The 18,569-nt window shown below is 45.4% G+C and overlaps 1 protein-coding gene across 2 annotated transcripts; it reads left to right on the top strand.

Moving 5' to 3' along the window:
* Positions 1-378: 378 nt before the first annotated feature.
* Positions 379-14,644, top strand: LOC144488188 (ER membrane protein complex subunit 4-like). Of its 2 annotated transcripts, none has more exons than XM_078206217.1 (4): positions 379-600; positions 1,254-1,365; positions 1,572-1,725; positions 12,044-14,644. In XM_078206217.1, exons 1-4 carry the CDS (start codon positions 533-535, stop codon positions 12,052-12,054), a joined length of 345 nt encoding a protein of 114 aa, XP_078062343.1. In that variant the 5' UTR covers positions 379-532; the 3' UTR covers positions 12,055-14,644. The 2 variants fall into 2 exon arrangements, with proteins under 2 accessions (XP_078062343.1, XP_078062342.1); XM_078206216.1 differs by having other exon boundaries at positions 379-633; positions 12,044-14,640.
* Positions 14,645-18,569: the final 3,925 nt, after the last annotated feature.

An 18,569-nucleotide genomic window follows, 5' to 3' on the forward strand; every position in this document is an offset into this window, starting at 1 on the left:
AAAAAGAGGAGCATGTTCTCCAGGAGCACCTGGAGAACGTGCAGACTCCGCACAGGCAGTCACCCAAGCCGAGAAACGAACATGAGTCCCTGGTGCTATAATGGTTGTCCACAGAGAGAATGTGGACAGCCATTAGCAGTCTTTTCCCCTGGTTTCTGTGGCTATGGCTCATCTTTAATTCCCTCACCCTGCAGTATAAATATCTCCCACTTGCTATTTCTTTTTGCTTTGATAAAGGGTCATCTGGACTCAATATTGCAAATATCTCTGACATTAAGTGATGTCCATCTTTGTGCGGGGCAAACGTGCTCCATTTGGACAGAAGGTGAAGTGTCGGAACAGATGTGCCGCTAAAAAAGATGACGACGATGTGGGGGCGGGGCTTTGGGCGGTGCCCGCAGAACGCTAAGGCGGTTGGGCTTGCACATCCGCATTGGAGCGGGAGTGTTTTGTTGACGGAAATACGCTGCTTCTTCTCTTGATCGGAATCAGATTTGAAAGGGGGGGACGGTTAACGGTCAGCGGCGTTGTCATGGCTGCAGGGGCGGGGCTTGACAACCGCGCGTGCTGGCACAAGCGGACCCTGAGCGGCACCAGCAGGTGCGGAGGCCGCGCGGGGAGCCGGGGTCTCGAGTAAGCGACAAGCCGGGTCAGCCCGCCTCTCCCGAGGGGACGCCACCGCACACTGGCCCGGGGACGTGGCACCAACCCAAAACTTCCCAACCCCGGGTTTTTCGCGCCTCTTTTACCCCTCACCGAGCTCCTGATCACAAAGCAGCCCCTCAAATCCCCCAGAAACCACTCAGACCCCACTTGGCATCTTTTCCCCAGGTCATGACCCTGAGATGCCATCTTGGTTTCAGCCCCTCCACCTGATCAGGTGCCAACTGCGGTGGTGGTTGGAGGAACGATTGCTCGGTTCCAGGGCCGGGTGCTGAACTGGATCTCTCTCAATGTCCCGCAGTGTTTGTTTTCAAGATACAATTTGGTACTTCTGGTGATTTGTCACTTTGTCCCTAAATGGAGGGCAAGCGGATTGGCACCCTGATTATCAATTCACACTAAATCCACTTCTGCAGCCCTTCATTCCCGTGGCAGTTCAGTGGACACAATGGCAGTGTGTGTCTGAGGTTTGCCCAAGCTTTAGTTCATGCTGGCACTATTGCCACCACGTTGGGGTCCTCAACAGAGAGACTCCCTCTTTAAAGAAGGTCTTGAAAGGGTGACCAACTTGTGTTTTCTGTTTCTCATAGGAGCCGTGATCAACAGTGTGGCCAGAGAGACTCCATGTGCCCAGTCGCATATTCGGACAAACAGCTACCGGACATCTGCATCCAAGAAACAGACAGGATCCTGGTCGAGAAAGTAAGTTGGATTTGAATGTGTCTTTAGTGTGTGGCTGACAACGCCCCTGGTTTGTCCACGGTGGTGAAGTACCTTGGTGAACCACAGCAGCCTGTGTGTTAAAGGGTTAATGGTCATCCTTACTTCCAGGCCTGGGTATAAGATCAGCATATGGCCTCCCCTAACCGGCCCCCTTCACTGATACCCTGCTCACTTTCTGTTTTCAGTCCTGCTGGGACACCGCCTTGGGCCCATTGAAACAGCTGCCCATGAATCTGTTCATCATGTACATGGCTGGCAACACCATCTCCATCCTCCCTATCATGATGGTGTGCATGATGGCCTGGAGACCCATACAGGCCTTCATGTCCCTGTCTGCAAGTGAGTATTGTTTTGAATCTACAGCTCAGAAACAGCTCTGAACCGACATCACTTGAGTGCAGCTTAGAATAGAGTTCTGGGAGTTGGGTAATTAACGGAGTTAGGGAAGGAAGGGAAAGAGGTGCCCTTTTGCTTTCTACCTTTCTCAGCATTTAGGAAGTGATCTTACTCTTCGACAGGAGAAGAAGCCAGATTTTTTGTGAGTATCTGCTAAGTAACTAAGATTTATTCTGTTCCTAAGGATCAAAATAGTATAAGAACATAAGAACATAAGAAATAGGAGCAGGAGTAGGCCATCTAGCCCCTCGAGCCTGCCCCGCCATTCAATAAGATCATGGCTGATCTGACGTGGATCAGTACCACTTACCCGCCTGATCCCCATAACCCTTAATTCCCTTACCGCTCAGGAATCCATCCATCCGCGCTTTAAACATATTCAGCGAGGTAGCCTCCACCACCTCAGTGGGCAGAGAATTCCAGAGATTCACCACCCTCTGGGAGAAGAAGTTCCTCCTCAACTCTGTCTTAAACCGACCCCCCTTTATTTTGAGGCTGTGTCCTCTAGTTTTAACTTCCTTACTAAGTGGAAAGAATCTCTCCGCCTCCACCCTATCCAGCCCCCGCATTATCTTATAAGTCTCCATAAGATCCCCCCTCATCCTTCTAAACTCCAACGAGTACAAACCCAATCTCCTCAGCCTCTCCTCATAATCCAAACCCCTCATCTCCGGTATCAACCTGGTGAACCTTCTCTGCACTCCCTCCAATGCCAATATATCCTTCCTCATATAAGGGGACCAATACTGCACACAGTATTCCAGCTGCGGCCTCACCAATGCCCTGTACAGGTGCATCAAGACATCCCTGCTTTTATATTCTATCCCCCTCGCAATATAGGCCAACATCCCATTTGCCTTCTTGATCACCTGTTGTACCTGCAGACTGGGCTTTTGCGTCTCATGCACAAGGACCCCCAGGTCCCTTTGCACGGTAGCATGTTTTAATTTGTTTCCATTGAGATAGTAATCCCATTTGTTATTATTTCCTCCAAAGTGTATAACCTCGCATTTCTCAACGTTATACTCCATTTGCCATATCCTCGCCCACTCACTCAGCCTGTCCAAATCTCTCTGCAGATCTTCTCCGTCCTCCACACGATTCACTTTTCCACTTATCTTTGTGTCGTCTGCAAACTTCGTTACCCTACACTCCGTCCCCTCCTCCAGATCATCTATATAAATGGTAAACAGTTACGGCCCGAGTACCGATCCCTGCGGCACGCCACTAGTTACCTTCCTCCAACCGGAAAAACACCCATTTATTCCGACTCTTTGCTTCCTGTCGGATAGCCAGTCCCCAATCCACTTTAACACACTACCCCCAACTCCGTGTGCCCTAATCTTCTTCAGCAGCCTTTTATGGGGCACCTTATCAAACGCCTTTTGGAAATCCAAAAACACCGCATCCACCGGTTCTCCTCCATCAACCGCCCTAGTCACATCTTCATAAAAATCCAACATGTTCGTCAAGCACGACTTTCCCCTCATGAATCCATGCTGCGTCTGATTGATCGAACCATTTCTATCCAGATGCCCTGCTATCTCCTCCTTAATAATGGATTCCAGCATTTTCCCTACTACAGACGTTAAGCTGACCGGCCTATAGTTACCCGCCTTTTGTCTCCTTCCTTTTTTAAACAGCGGCGTAACATTAGCCGTTTTCCAATCAACCGGCACTACCCCAGAATGCAACGAGTTTTGATAAATAATCACTAACGCATCCACTATTACCTCTGACATTTCTTTCAATACCCTGGGATGCATTCCATCCGGACCCGGGGACTTGTCCACCTTCAGTCCCATTAGTCTACCCAGCACTGCCTCTCTGGTAACATTAATCGTATTAAGTATTTCTCCTGCTGCCAACCCTCTATCGTTAATATTTGGCAAACTATTTGTGTCCTCCACCGTGAAGACCGACACAAAAAACTTATTTAAAGACTCAGCCATATCCTCATTTCCCACTATTAACTCCCCCCTCTCGTCCTCCAAGGGTCCAACATTCACTCTAGCCACTCTATTCCTTTTTATATATTTATAAAAACTTTTACTATCATTTTGTATATTAATTGCTAGCCTAGCTTCATAGTCTATCCTTCCTTTCTTTATCGCTTTCTTAGTCTCTCTTTGTTGTTTCTTAAATTTTTCCCAATCACTTGTTTCTCCACTATTTTTGGCCACTCTGTACGCAGCTGTTTTTATTTTAATACTCTCCTTTATTTCCTTCGTTATCCACGGCTGGTTCTCCCTTTTCTTACAATCCTTGTTTTTTGCTGGAATATATTTTTGCTGAGAACTGAAAAGGATCTCCTTAAAAATCCTCCACTGTTCCTCAGCTATCCTACCTGCCAGCCTGCTCTCCCAGTCTACCTTAGCCAATTCATCCCTCATCCTATCATATTTCCCTCTGTTCAAACAGAGGACACTGGTTTGAGACCAAACTTTCTCCTCTTCCATCTGAATCAGAAATTCGACCATATTGTGGTCACTAGACCCAAGAGGGTCCTTCACAATAAGATCCTTAATTCTACCTACCTCGTTACACAATACCAGATCCAAAATAGCTCGTTCCCTCGTCGGTTCCGTAACATGCTGTTCAAGGAAACTATCCCGACAGCATTCTAAGAACTCTTCCTCCATTCCACCATTACCGACTTGAGTCTGCCAGTCAATGTGCATGTTGAAGTCCCCCATGATTATTGCCGTTCCGTTTTTACACGCATCCCTTATCTGCTTGTTTATAGCCCTCCCTACCTCAACATTATTATTTGGGGGCCTATATACCACACCTACTAGTATCTTTCTCCCTCTACTATTCCTCATCTCTACCCATAACGATTCCACGTTTTGTTCCTCAGAGCCTATGTCATCCCTCAGTACTACCCTGATATTATCTCTTATTAATAGCGCGACCCCACCACCTTTTCCTTCCTGTCTATTCTTCCTAAACGCCTGATACCCCTGGATATTCATCTCCCAGTCCTGGTCACCTTTCAGCCACGTTTCTGTAATGGCCACTAGATCGTACCCACTTGTGCTGATTTGCACCATCAACTCATTCACCTTGTTCCGAATGCTTCGTGCATTCAGGCAAAGTGTCCTTATTCCAGCTTTTATCTGAACCCGCTTTGATGAGTCGCGAACACCGTCTCCCTCTACTCCCTTATCTAAATTACCGCCTTCATTCACTTGCACCCTCTCCTCTACCATTAATTTTGTAATTCCCCTTACCCCTGCATCCTCCCCCCCATCAATTAGTTCCTTGATCCTAGTCAACTCTTCTAGCTCCCCTCCCCCCAACCTATCTAGTTTAAATTCTCCCCAGTAGCCTTAGCCAACCTACCGGCCAGGATATTGGTCCCCGTGTGATTCAAGTTCCACCCGTTTTTTGTATACAGATCACCCCTGCCCCTAAAGAGGTCCCAATGGTCCAGGAACCTGAATCCCTGCCCCCTGCACCAGTCCCTCAGCCACACATTCATCCTCCACCTCACTCCATTCCTGCCCTCACCTTCCCGTGGCACAGGCAGTAATCCTGAGATTACTACCTTTGCTTTCCTCTTTCTCAGCTGTCTCCCTAATTCCCTGTACTCCCTTTTCATGACCCCTTCTCCCTTCCTACCCACATCAGCGGTACCAATATGTACCGCTACCTCAGGCTCCTCTCCCTCCCACCTCAGGATTTCTGGGACGCGACTAGCGACATCCTGGATCCCGGCCCCAGGGAGGCAGACCACCATGCGAGAATCCCGCCTACCTCCGCAGAAACGCCTGTCTGTCCCCTTCACCATCGAGTCCCCGATTACTACCGCCTTCCTCCTCTTTTCCTTAGCCCTCTGAGTTACAGGGCTGGACTCCACTGCGGAGACACGGCCACTGCTGCTTCCCCCAGGCGGGCTGTCCCCCCCAGCAGTACTCAAGCAGGAGTACTTGTTGTGCAGGGGCAAATCCACCGGGGTGCTCTCAACCACCCTAGCCTTACCCTTATAGCAACAGGTGGTAAGGTTAATAAAATACTTAAAAACAAAGATAAATTATCATTGGATAAAAGAAATAGTTTATTAGTACACATTCAAGCTGCAGCATTTGGGAGTTCCTGGGTGTCAGTTTGATCCAGGGCAAACAGGCATAGAGGTTTACAGCATGGAAACAGACCCTTCGGCCCAACTTGTCCATGCCACCCTTTTTTTAAAACCCCTGAGCTCGTCCCAATTGTCCACATTTCGTCCATATTCCTCTATACCCATTTTACTCATGTAACTGTCTAAATGCTTTTTAAAATACAAAATTGTACCCCCCTCTACTACTACCTCTGGCGGCTGGTTCCAGACACTCACCACCCTCTGCGCAAAACAATTGCCCCTCTGGACACTTTTCTAACTCTCCCCTCTCACCTTAAACCGATGCCCTCGAGTTTTAGACTCCCCTACCTTTGGGAAAAGATATTGACTATCTAGCTGACCTATGCCCCTCATTATTTTATAGACCTCTATAACATCAACCTCAGCCTCCAAAGCTCCAGAGGAAAAATGCCCCAGTCTATCCAGCCTCTCCTTATAACTCAAACGATCAAGTCTGGTAGCATCCTAGTAAATCTCTTCTGCACTCTTTCTAGTTTAATAATATCCTTTCTATAATAGGGTGACCAGAACTGTACATAGTATTCCAAGTGTGGCCTTACCAATGTCTTGTACAACTTCAACAAGATGTCCCAACTCCTGTATTCAATGTTCTGACCAATGAAACCAAGCATGCCGAATGCCTTATTCTCCACTCTGTCCACCTGTGACTCCACTTTCAAGGAGCTATGAACATGTACCCTTAGATCTCTTTGTGCTATAACTCTCCCCAACACCTACCATTAACTGAGTAAGTCAGACATAGAACATAGAACAGGCCCTTCGGCCCACGATGTTGTGCCGAGCTTTATCTGAAACAAAGATCAAGCTATCCCACTCCCTATCATCCTGGTGTGCTCCATGTGCCCGCTTAAATGTTCCTAAAGTGTCTGACTCCACTATCACTGCAGGCAGTCCATTCCACACCCCAACCATTCTCTGCGTAAAGAACCTACCTCTGATATCCTTCCTATATATCCCACCATGAACCCTATAGTTATGCCCCCTTGTCATACCTCCATCCACCCGAGGAAATAGTTTTTGAACCTTCACTCTATCTGTCCCCTTCATCATTTTATAAACCTCTATAAAGTCTCCCCTCAACCTCCTCCGCTCCAGAGAGAACAGCCCAAGCTCCCTCGACCTTTCCTCAGAAGACTTACCCTTCAAACCAGGCAGCATCCTGGTAAATCTCCTCTGCACTCTTTCCAGCGCTTCCACATCCTTCTTATAGTGAGGAGACCAGAACTGCACACAATATTCCAAATGTGGTCTCACCAAGGACCTGTACAGTTGCAGCATAACCCCACGGCTCTTAAACTCCAACCCCCTGTTAATAAAAGCTAACACACTATAGGCCTTCTTCACAGCTCTATCCATTTGAGTGGCAACGTTCAGAGATCTGTGGATATGGACCCCAAGATCTCTCTGTTCCTCCACAGTCTTCAGAACCCGACCGTTGACCCTGTAATCCACATTTAAATTTGTCCTACCAAAATGAATCATCTCACATTTATCAGGGTTAAACTCCATCTGCCATTTTTCAGCCCAGCTTTGCATCCTATCTATGTCTCTTTGCAGCCTACAACAGCCCTCCACCTCATCCACTACTCCACCAATCTTGGTGTCTTCAGCAAATTTACTGATCCACCCTTCAGCCCCCTCCTCTCGGTCATTAATAAAAATCACAAATAGCAGAGGACCAAGCACTGATCCCTGTGGCACTCCGCTCGCAACCTGCCTCCAGTCCTAAAATTTTCCATTCACCACCACCCTCTGTCTTCGATCAGACAGCCAGATACCTATCCAATCGGCCAACTTTCCCTCTATCCCAACCCCCTTACTTTCATCATAAGCTGACCATGGGGGACATGGGGGACTTCATCCCACCTGCGCAGACACAAAGTCACTCACACGAATGAGACACTGTTTAAATGATCTGACTGTGGGAGCGGATTCAAAAGCTCTCAGGACCTGGTGTCCCACCAGCGCATTCACATTGAGGACAGACCGTTCAGCTGCTCTCACTGCACAAAGAGGTTTAAAAGGTCATCCAGCCTGTGGGAACATCAGCGAGTTCACACTGGGGAGAGACCATTCCCCTGCTCTGTGTGTGGGAAGGGATTCACTCAGTCATCCAGCCTGCAGAAACACAAAGCCACTCACTCCAAGGAGAGACCCTTTAAATGCTCTTCTGAGAGGCCGGCTTCAGAAGCTCTCGGGAACTGATGATCCCCGAGCACATTCACACCGGGAGAGGCCGTTCAGCTGCTCTCACTGTTGAAGGAGGTTTAGAATATCATCAACACTGCTGAAACACCAGTGAGTTCACACCGGGGAGAAACCATTCACCTGCTCGGTGTGTGCGAAAGGATTTACTCGGTTATCCAGCCTGCCCAGACACAACATCATCACACCCAGGAGAGACCCTTTAAATGTGGGCGTGGCTTCAAAAGCTCTCGGGAACTAATGTCCCACCAGTGAGTTCACACCAGGCAGAGGCTGGTCACCTGCTCTGACTGGGAAGGGATTCACTCAGTCAGCAAACTTGATGAAACACCAGTGAGTTCACAAGTGATTACAGTTCTGGGATTATTCTTGTGAATCTTTCTTGCCCCTTCCCCAGTGCCTCTGTTTCCTTTTTCTAAATGGAGATCACTAATAGAACATTTGGGTGGCACGGTAGCACAGTGGTTAGCACTGCTGCTTCACAGCTCCAGGGACCTTGGTTTGATCCCGGCTCGGGTCACTGTCTGTGTGGAGTTTCCACATTCTCCTCGTGCCTGTGTGGGTTTCCTCCGGGTGCTCCGGTTTCCTCCCACAGTCCAAAGATGTGCGGGTTAGGTTGAATAGTAGAGGGAGAAAGACACTAGTAGGTGTGGTATATAGGCCCCCAAATAATAATGTTGAGGTAGGGAGGGCTATAAACAAGCAGATAAGGGATGCGTGTAAAAACGGAAGGGCAATAATCATGGAGGACTTCAACATACACATTGACTGGCAGACTCAAGTCGGTAAGGGTGGAATGGAGGAAGAGTTCTTAGAATGCTGTCGGGATAGTTTCCTTGAACAGCATGTTACGGAACCGACGAGGGAACGAGCTATTTTGGATCTGGTATTGTGTAACGAGGTAGGTAGAATTAAGGATCTTATTGTGAAGGACCCTCTTGGGTCTAGTGACCACAATATGGTCGAATTTCTGATTCAGATGGAAGAGGAGAAAGTTTGGTCCCAAACCAGTGTCCTCTGTTTGAACAGAGGGAAATATGATAGGATGAGGGATGAATTGGCTACGGTAGACTGGGAGAGCAGGCTGGCAGGTAGGATACCTGAGGAACAGTGGAGGATTTTTATGGAGATCCTTTTCAGTTCTCAGCAAAAATATATTCCAGCAAAAAACAAGGATTGTAAGAAAAGGGAGAACCAGCCGTGGATAACGAAGGAAATAAAGGAGAGTATTAAAATAAAAACAGCTGCGTACAGAGTGGCCAAAAATAGTGGAGAAACAAGTGATTGGGAAAAATTTAAGAAACAACAAAGAGAGACTAAGAAAGCGATAAAGAAAGGAAGGATAGACTATGAAGCTAGGCTAGCAATTAATATAAAAAATGATAGTAAAAGTTTTTATAAATATATAAAAAGGAATAGAGTGGCTAGAGTGAATGTTGGACCCTTGGAGGACGAGAGGGGGGAGTTAATAGTGGGAAATGAGGATATGGCTGAGTCTTTAAATAAGTTTTTTGTGTCGGTCTTCACGGTGGAGGACACAAATAGTTTGCCAAATATTAACGATAGAGGGTTGGCAGCAGGAGAAATACTTAATACGATTAATGTTACCAGAGAGGCAGTGCTGGGTAGACTAATGGGACTGAAGGTGGACAAGTCCCCGGGTCCGGATGGAATGCATCCCAGGGTATTGAAAGAAATGTCAGAGGTAATAGTGGATGCGTTAGTGATTATTTATCAAAACTCGTTGCATTCTGGGGTAGTGCCGGTTGATTGGAAAACGGCTAATGTTACGCCGCTGTTTAAAAAAGGAAGGAGACAAAAGGCGGGTAACTATAGGCCGGTGAGCTTAACGTCTGTAGTAGGGAAAATGCTGGAATCCATTATTAAAGAGGAGATAGCAGGGCCTCTGGATAGAAATGGTTCGATCAATCAGACGCAGCATGGATTCATGAGGGGAAAGTCGTGCTTGACGAACATGTTGGATTTTTATGAAGATGTGACTAGGGCGGTTGATGGAGGAGAACCGGTGGATGCGGTGTTTTTAGATTTCCAAAAGGCGTTTGATAAGGTGCCCCATAAAAGACTGCTGAAGAAGATTAGGGCACACGGAGTTGGGGGTAGTGTGTTAAAGTGGATTGGGGACTGGCTATCCGACAGGAAGCAAAGAGTCGGAATAAATGAGTGTTTTTCCGGTTGGAGGAAGGTAACTAGTGGCGTGCCGCAGGGATCGGTACTCGGGCCGCAACTATTTAGCATTTATATAGATGATCTGGAGGAGGGGACGGAGTGTAGGGTAACGAAGTTTGCAGACGACACAAAGATAAGTGGAAAAGTGAATCGTGTGGAGGACGGAGAAGATCTGCAGACAGGTTTGGACAGGCTGAGTGAGTGGGCGAGGATATGGCAAATGGAGTATAACGTTGATAAATGCGAGGTTATACACTTTGGAGGAAATAATAACAAATGGGATTACGATCTCAATGGAAAGAAATTAAAACATGCTACCGTGAAAAGGGACCTGGGGGTCCTTGTGCATGAGACGCAAAAGCCCAGTCTGCAGGTACAACAGGTGATCAAGAAGGCAAATGGGATGTTGGCCTATATTGCGAGGGGGATAGAATATAAAAGCAGGGATGTCTTGATGCACCTGTACAGGGCATTGGTGAGGCCGCAGCTGGAATACTGTGTGCAGTATTGGTCCCCTTATATGAGGAAGGATATATTGGCATTGGAGGGAGAGCAGAGAAGTTTCACCAGGTTGATACCGGAGATGAGGGGTTTGGATTATGAGGAGAGGCTGAGGAGATTGGGTTTGTACTCGTTGGAGTTTAGAAGGATGAGGGGGGATCTTATGGAGACTTATAAGATAATGCGGGGGCTGGATAGGGTGGAGGCGGAGAGATTCTTTCCACTTAGTAAGGAAGTTAAAACTAGAGGACACAGCCTCAAAATAAAGGGGGGTCGGTTTAAGACAGAGTTGAGGAGGAACTTCTTCTCCCAGAGGGTGGTGAATCTCTGGAATTCTCTGCCCACTGAGGTGGTGGAGGCTACCTCGCTGAATATGTTTAAAGCGCGGATGGATGGATTCCTGATCGGTAAGGGAATTAAGGGTTATGGGGATCAGGCGGGTAAGTGGTACTGATCCACGTCAGATCAGCCATGATCTTATTGAATGGCGGGGCAGGCTCGAGGGGCTAGATGGCCTACTCCTGCTCCTATTTCTTATGTTCTTATGTTCTCAGTGAAACAGAGAATTACCGAAATGATAAAAAAATGAATCATTTCAGTGGCAGAGAAATTGACGTGTTCACGTAAATCAATCGCATAAGATTGATGGACTGGTGGTAAAAATAAGTAAAGAACTATTGGAACGTTAGGGGTTATCTGAAGATGGCTTGAAAATAACGCAATTAATGCAACACTTCAGTGAGATAAAACACTGCTTACAACTCACCGGGACAACTGTGTTCAGGTCTGAGCCCAATAACTCACGGATGATGTACTGGCCTTGGTTATTGTGCAATACACAATACAATACACAATGATATATGATCTGAATTGTGGGTATTGGTCTCGAGAAACTTACATTTCAGTTAGTATCACAGGTCAGGAAACGTTGAAATTCAGAAAAAGAAAATTAAATGATTTAATAATGAGATTTTAAAAATGTCCGGCAGAGCTACGATCAAGGAGGAGAAAAAATGATATTAGAGCTAGCACAATAAGGTGTAATTTAACAATGGAATTGGGTTTGCAAATGTTTCCAAGAATCTGGGATTCTCAAAGCAAAAGCCTGCTGATTATTTTGAAAAATTAAAAAATGCCAAAACCTGAATACGTTTGTGTTTGGAATGTAAAAGCAAAGACGGTATATGTAGTTTTGATAATGGTCATTCATTATGTATTTGGCAGGAATGGAATGAATCGTACCGAATATGAAAAAAGTTTCGACAGAGTGGAAGGCCGCTTCCCACACATGTATTTATCTATTCTACGGAATCAGCGAAAGTCTGTGGCTCATCACACCATTCCTGGGCTTCGACTCCTCATAAATTTAAAGCAGTTTTATTTAGGGTGGTCTGGACAGGACAGCAATCTCCCCTTCATATATATATGACCTGAGAATTCATGGATGGTTATTCTGGGGCAAACGTTGAATCGACATTACACGCGGCATAGTTTCAACGACAATTCAACGGTGAATAAAATATCTGCTCCATGGAGATAAATGACACCCTTTAACTGAACATGAAATTTCAATTGCAGGAAATAAGAACGTTGTTTCATGTTCGCACACATCGGCTGCTGGAGTTGGGCATGGCGTTACCCATAACACAAAGGACAGGGGGAGATATTGCGTTGTGAAATGAGTCCGAAATCAGCAGAGGTTGATGGCTTTCATTTTTTCATTAATTTCACAATGAGACTCAGTGGATATTTTATCCCGTTTTTTAGCTCCTGTCTGAACTTCCTCTGGGTCACGCCATAAACAACGGTGTTGGTGCAAGAACTTAAAAGCTGAAGAGTATTCCCGGTTTCTTGTAAAATGAACTTTGGGTCATTAAAATTGGAGCCCGAAAAATAATTATTTTTTGTAACTCGAACATACAAGAAATTTACAACATACATTGTCCATAGCAACAAAAAACTGCCCGAGATACTGAAGAGTAAAACAATGGATTTTCTCCGGTTCTCCATCTCAGGGTCAATCGGATTTTCTCTATTGCTCTGTTTGCGGAGTCTTTTTCTGGCTCTATTGGCACCTAGGATGTGTTTAACGGTCAGAGCATTCAGCAGTAACAACAGGAGGAACGGAAGACAAGGGGTAGAAATTCGGTCAAACCAGTCATATATTGTCCACCCAAGAGAGGTATAAAATATATCTTTAATGTTACATAACCACGCAACATTGTCCACTATGAGCATCGGTTCATAAGTCAGATAAGAGGGGATGTTTTTTAAGCAGCTCAGGGCACAAACTGTTCCTATCACCCCCACCGCCATTCTCTCAGTGCAATATTTTGTTTTCAGTTTCGAGCAACAAATGGCCACAAATCTATCAAAGGTAAAAGCAACCGTTAACCAGACAGAACTGTCCGTGGCAGTGTAAATTAAGATAGAGGTCACAGTACAGGCTGGAGTGGTGGAAAGTCGACTAAATCTAAAATATATACCGGCAATCCTGTTCAATATCACAGCGGTGATAATGACCAGGAGATCTGTCACCGCCATGGATAACAGGTAACGAGTGATGCATCTGGATAGACCACACCTTCCTCTGGACAGGATCACAATGGTGACAATGTTAGCTGTAAGGCAGAGAAGAAGTATTCAGGGGAGTTACATATGGCTACTGTCAAAAGTTTGTTAACATAAAACACGGATGTTGCACAGCACGATGGCAAAGTTGTAGATTCTGATTCTGATGGACAAATTAGTCTATAAGGAGGTCGACATGGTTGAAAAAGCTTAACAGGAGCCATAGTTGTAAAGTGGTGTGGGTGATCTTCAGAACTGCATGCGGATCGGGGCACTGAAACCAAACCAGGACCTCCTCAATCAGTTTAATGAAAGACACCGGTGGCAGGACTCAATGTGTGTCAGCAATTCAATGATTCAGAAATTCTGCTTCAGGAAACGTGCTGGTTAGATACAGCCGTTAATTATTTCTTTTCATATATCTGGTCATATCAAATTATTGTTCAAAAATCGTTGCATCAGAAACTTATTATCAGATTGTACCGACAAACAGATTGTCTGCAAATCTCTCCATAGACTCGGGTGCATTGACGCCTGTCTGTGCACCAACTGTCTGGAATTCTATCCATAGACAGATTTTTTGCAGTTTACGAAATGTGAAACACCAGAAAAATTATATCATTCGACACCTTGAGCCTGTTCAACCGTTCAACGACAACATGGCTGATTTGTTTGTGTTTCCAAATTCCACTTTCCAATCTACCTCCAAAAACCTTTGATTTTCTTTTCTAACAGTATATCAGCCTCTGCCTCAAAAAGGTCAAAGTCGCCATATCCACTGCCATCTCTTGCATCGAGTTCCAAAGTCATGCAACTGTCTAGAAGAAGAAGAAATAATCTCCACGTCTCTTGTCTTAACGTGGCTGCCCTTAATTTTGAAGCATTGCCGCCCCCAGTTCCAGACTCACCCAGAAGATGACATATGATTGCTGCATCCACCTCTTCAAGGCAGTTCAGGATTTCATATACGTCAATGGGTTCACCCCTCACTCTTCTAAACACCAGTGGACAATATCTCACACTGCCATAAGATAATACACTCATTCCAGATATCAAAGGAGCAGAGCTCCTCTGATGCATTCACATCCTTCATCAAAAGGAGACACCAAATCTGTGCACATTATTCCAAATGTTGTCTCATTAATGCGCTGTATGATTGAACCATTACATCCATATTATTTATATATTAAATTGCGCTCGTAATGAAGGATAGCATTTCATTGTAATTAAATCAGTCCCTGTACATTTCGAATGAAATTTCATGACTCCTGTCATTGTTTTAGATAGTCAAATCACCCAGAATTCCTCAGAGCGCTTTTCTTGCCACATTTTGAGATGGGTTTACTTCGCCACGCCATTCACCCCCTTGATCTTTATTTAAGCAGCACAGACTGACTTTCTTTCAATCCTATTCAGGTCCACCATTTCAATTCATGCTTTATGGCATTCAGGGATTCAAACCAAGAAACTTTTTTATCTTTATTTCATGAAGTATCGCGAATTGCCAGTAATTCAAGGTTATAAGTACCCCTCTGGGGTTTTCATCCAGTTCCCATCCGATCAGGCTCTACCTTTCCGAAAAAGTGAAGTGGTATTGAAAATAATTGGCAAGGGGAGAAATTGAAGGGAAACACTGTTTTGACAGATTTTATTTTGTGGGACATGAGCGTCGCTGGTTGGGCAGCATGCATTGGCCATGTCAAAGGCAACTAGGGATGGGAACAAAGGCTGGCCAGTTATCGACACCCATGTCTCACGAATGAATACAAAAAAGGATTTTGCTCCAATCTCTCCACTTGCTGTATATTTAAATACCAATTCACCTGTTTCTATCTGAAACTTACTGTTCTCTCCTCAACAAGCGGCTCACCAGCAAGACTTCACAATCCCACCTAATGACCTTCAATCAAATTTTATTGAAATAAGGGCACTAGTGAAAGAAATCTGAAAACTTCATAAACCAAAGATTTGGACGATTCTGACACTTGGTACAGGACACAATCTCTTTGGACAACCAGTTGTTGTAATAACTTACCCAGGACACCAACAGCAGCAAGAATCGGATAGTAAATAGCAAGCACTGGATTGTTTCCTGGGGCATGCATTCTCGTTGAGAAATGATGTGCTGAAAACAGCAGCCCTAAATCGGCTGTGACTTATTATAATAATTCCATGCTTATATCGAATGATAACTCCCATGAGGCAATGACATTTCACCTTCACAGCGTTAGTCACGGTTATCTAAACAAACATGTTATGACAGCCATGGCCAGGCTCATCATAGCTGCATAAGGATATATTTCAATTGATGTTTTACTACTTTAGGTTAAATAAAACTTTGTTAACATTATAAAAACGACAAGATATACACGGGACAATTTCACTGTATCACAGAGTCATGCACATCGCACAGGTCCCCGGTTGAATCTCTGAGCAATGTGGTGTTGAAGAATGTCAAGGGGGAGATAATGATTAGAATAAGCACCAGTTAGGAAGCACATGTTTCGGATCCCGGTAACGAGAGGGAAATTTAGGCAGGATGCACCTTATTCTGTGATTCAGAGATCAGTGGTCACTAAGAGGATGTCACGTTGAGGTAGGAGATATATTGTTCTGTGGAAGGCAAGTCAGAGTCTGGCTGCTGACTACTGCCTTGCGACTCTAGATGGAGAGAATGGCAGTGGAAGTGTAGGATGGACGCAGATTTATGCTGAGATGGCTCATTGACAAAGACAGCAATGCAGTACACTATGCAAAGATAATTGTGGAAACCGAATGTCCAGCTTCTGAAGTCGTTCCATTAGCAAGGCTTACATTGTGGTGGAAAGGAAGGGAAAAACGTTGGCCTTGTACACTGAATCATTCCCGGCAGATTCTATTGAAGGTTTGGTCAATATTCTCTGTCAACTGAACACATATTTTACCTATAGACAGCCCCAACAATGCAAAACAAAATTGAGACAATCAAAGACAAAGCAACACATCTACATTCTTCAGCATTCAGTCTCCCCAACGTCGACACACAGTGGCAGTATCATGCTCCATTTACAAGAGACATTGCAGGAAGTTAACGTGCCTTGATGGACAGCACTTTCCAAAGTCAATATTCCTACTTATTCGAAGGGCAGCAGACGACTTGTGTAGTGAGTACCTGCAATGCACTGTCCAAGTCACGTAACATTGAGTTAAAAGTTTAGCTATTAGTCACAAGTAGGCGTACATTAGCACTGCAAAGAAATTACTTTCAAAATCCCCGAGTCGCCATACTCCGGCGACTGTTCTGGTACACTGAGATGGAGTTTAAAATGCAGGAGACCCAGAGGGAAGTCTCAGAAAAATCCCTTAACATCACATATCACGTATTCACATATTTACAGGAAGAGGATGAATGGCATGTTTCATACTGCCAAGGAGGATTGCCCGACGAGCACACAATCTTAATCAGCTGGACTTAAATGTGTGCACAAATGAATGCTCTTCACAACTGCTAGCACCAAGGCATTAACATTGACTGATAGGGAGCTCTTCGCATTTTCCGGCAAGTCATTTCTGAGGGCACACATGCCTTCTCCATAGTCAGTATTGAATATTTGCATGCCAAACACCATTAAATGCTATCAAGTTGCCACCATTACTGGCGGGACTCAGGCACAGCACACTCCATGGGTTTACTATATAATAACAGTCGCTTCCACCTATGTTTTCCCAGAACCTTCCAAATTCTCTGTGCAATGGATTCCTCTTGATTCTGTGTTCATAGAAATCATAGAAACCCTACAGTGCAGAAGTAGGCCATTCGGCCCATCGAGTCTGCACCGACCAGAATCCCACCCAGGCCCTACCCCCATATATTTTACCCGCTAATCCCTCTAACCTATGCATCTCAGGACTCTAAGGGGCAATTTTTAACCTGGCCAATCAACCTAACCTGCACATCTTTGGACTGTGGGAGGAAACCGGAGCACCCGGAGGAAACCCACGCAGACACGAGGAGAATGTGCAAACTCCACACAGACAGTGACCCGAGCCGGGAATCGAACCCGAGACCCTGGAGCTGTGAAGCAGCAGTGCGAACCACTGTGCTACCGTGCCGCTGGCTTTAAATCTACATTAGGAGCTGTGTTTGTTCGGTCATAAACAGGTGCGTACCCCTTCACATATTTAACCTTCCTGCACAGGCCTCACTGATGTGATACTCCTCCTGTACCTCCCAACTTGAAAATCCTGGAATGCAGTCTGCTGAATATTTGGCTACTTGGGCTGTTTGATCTGCCATTGTCAATTCCGCAAATGATAAGGGCTTTGGTTGTAAAGATGTTCCCCCTCCTGCATGGATGGGGATGAACATACCCAATACTTTACCTGATCGGTAAACCTAACATATCTGTGTGCCAAATATAAGTGAGTATTCACATGTGCCTCCCGAGGGGAACGCTGCAGGGCCTAAGTCTCTGGTCCGACCTGAGCGAAAATCTCTACACTCATTACCAAAAAGATACAAACACATGTTTTCATAATGGTTTTTACAATTTTCTCCCTCTTTTCCTTTTGAAAAGTAAAATCCCAACCATTGCTCAATGTCAAGTAAGTAAAACCTTTTTAAAAACTCCCATAATAAGATGTTACACTCTGTCACTTGCACTTGACTTTGAATAATGGAATCCCTACAGTAAAAAAAGGAGCCATTCAGTCGATCGAGTCTGCACCGACCACCTTATGGTCCTATGGCCGTAATTGCACACATTTACCCTGCTAATCCCTGACAAAAGGGTAAATTTAGCATGACCAATCAACCTAGCTCACAGACCTCTGGACTGTGGGAGAAAACCAGAGACCCGGAGAAAACACACAGAAACGGGGAGAAGGTGCAAGCTCCACACAGACAGTGACGCAAGGCCGGAATCGAATCTGGATCCCTAGCGCTGTGAGACAGGAGTACTAATCACTGTGCCACCGTGCCGCCACTTGCTTTGCTTCTGTGTTGGGAGGTGTCCAGTCGACCTTGCTTGTAGCTGTAGAAGCTCCAAAGTACTTCAGTGGCAGTTCTGTAAATGCAAACCACTCTGACTTAAGGCCTTTCAAGTTAGCAACTAGTTAATTTTGTTTTCTACTTCCTTTTCTACAGCTCCCCCGCTATTTGTGTCATGATCTGGCCTAATCTAACAACTTTTCTGCAAAT

The sequence above is a fragment of the Mustelus asterias genome, unplaced genomic scaffold (assembly GCF_964213995.1).
Source record: "Mustelus asterias unplaced genomic scaffold, sMusAst1.hap1.1 HAP1_SCAFFOLD_1363, whole genome shotgun sequence".
NCBI lineage: Eukaryota > Metazoa > Chordata > Chondrichthyes > Carcharhiniformes > Triakidae > Mustelus > Mustelus asterias.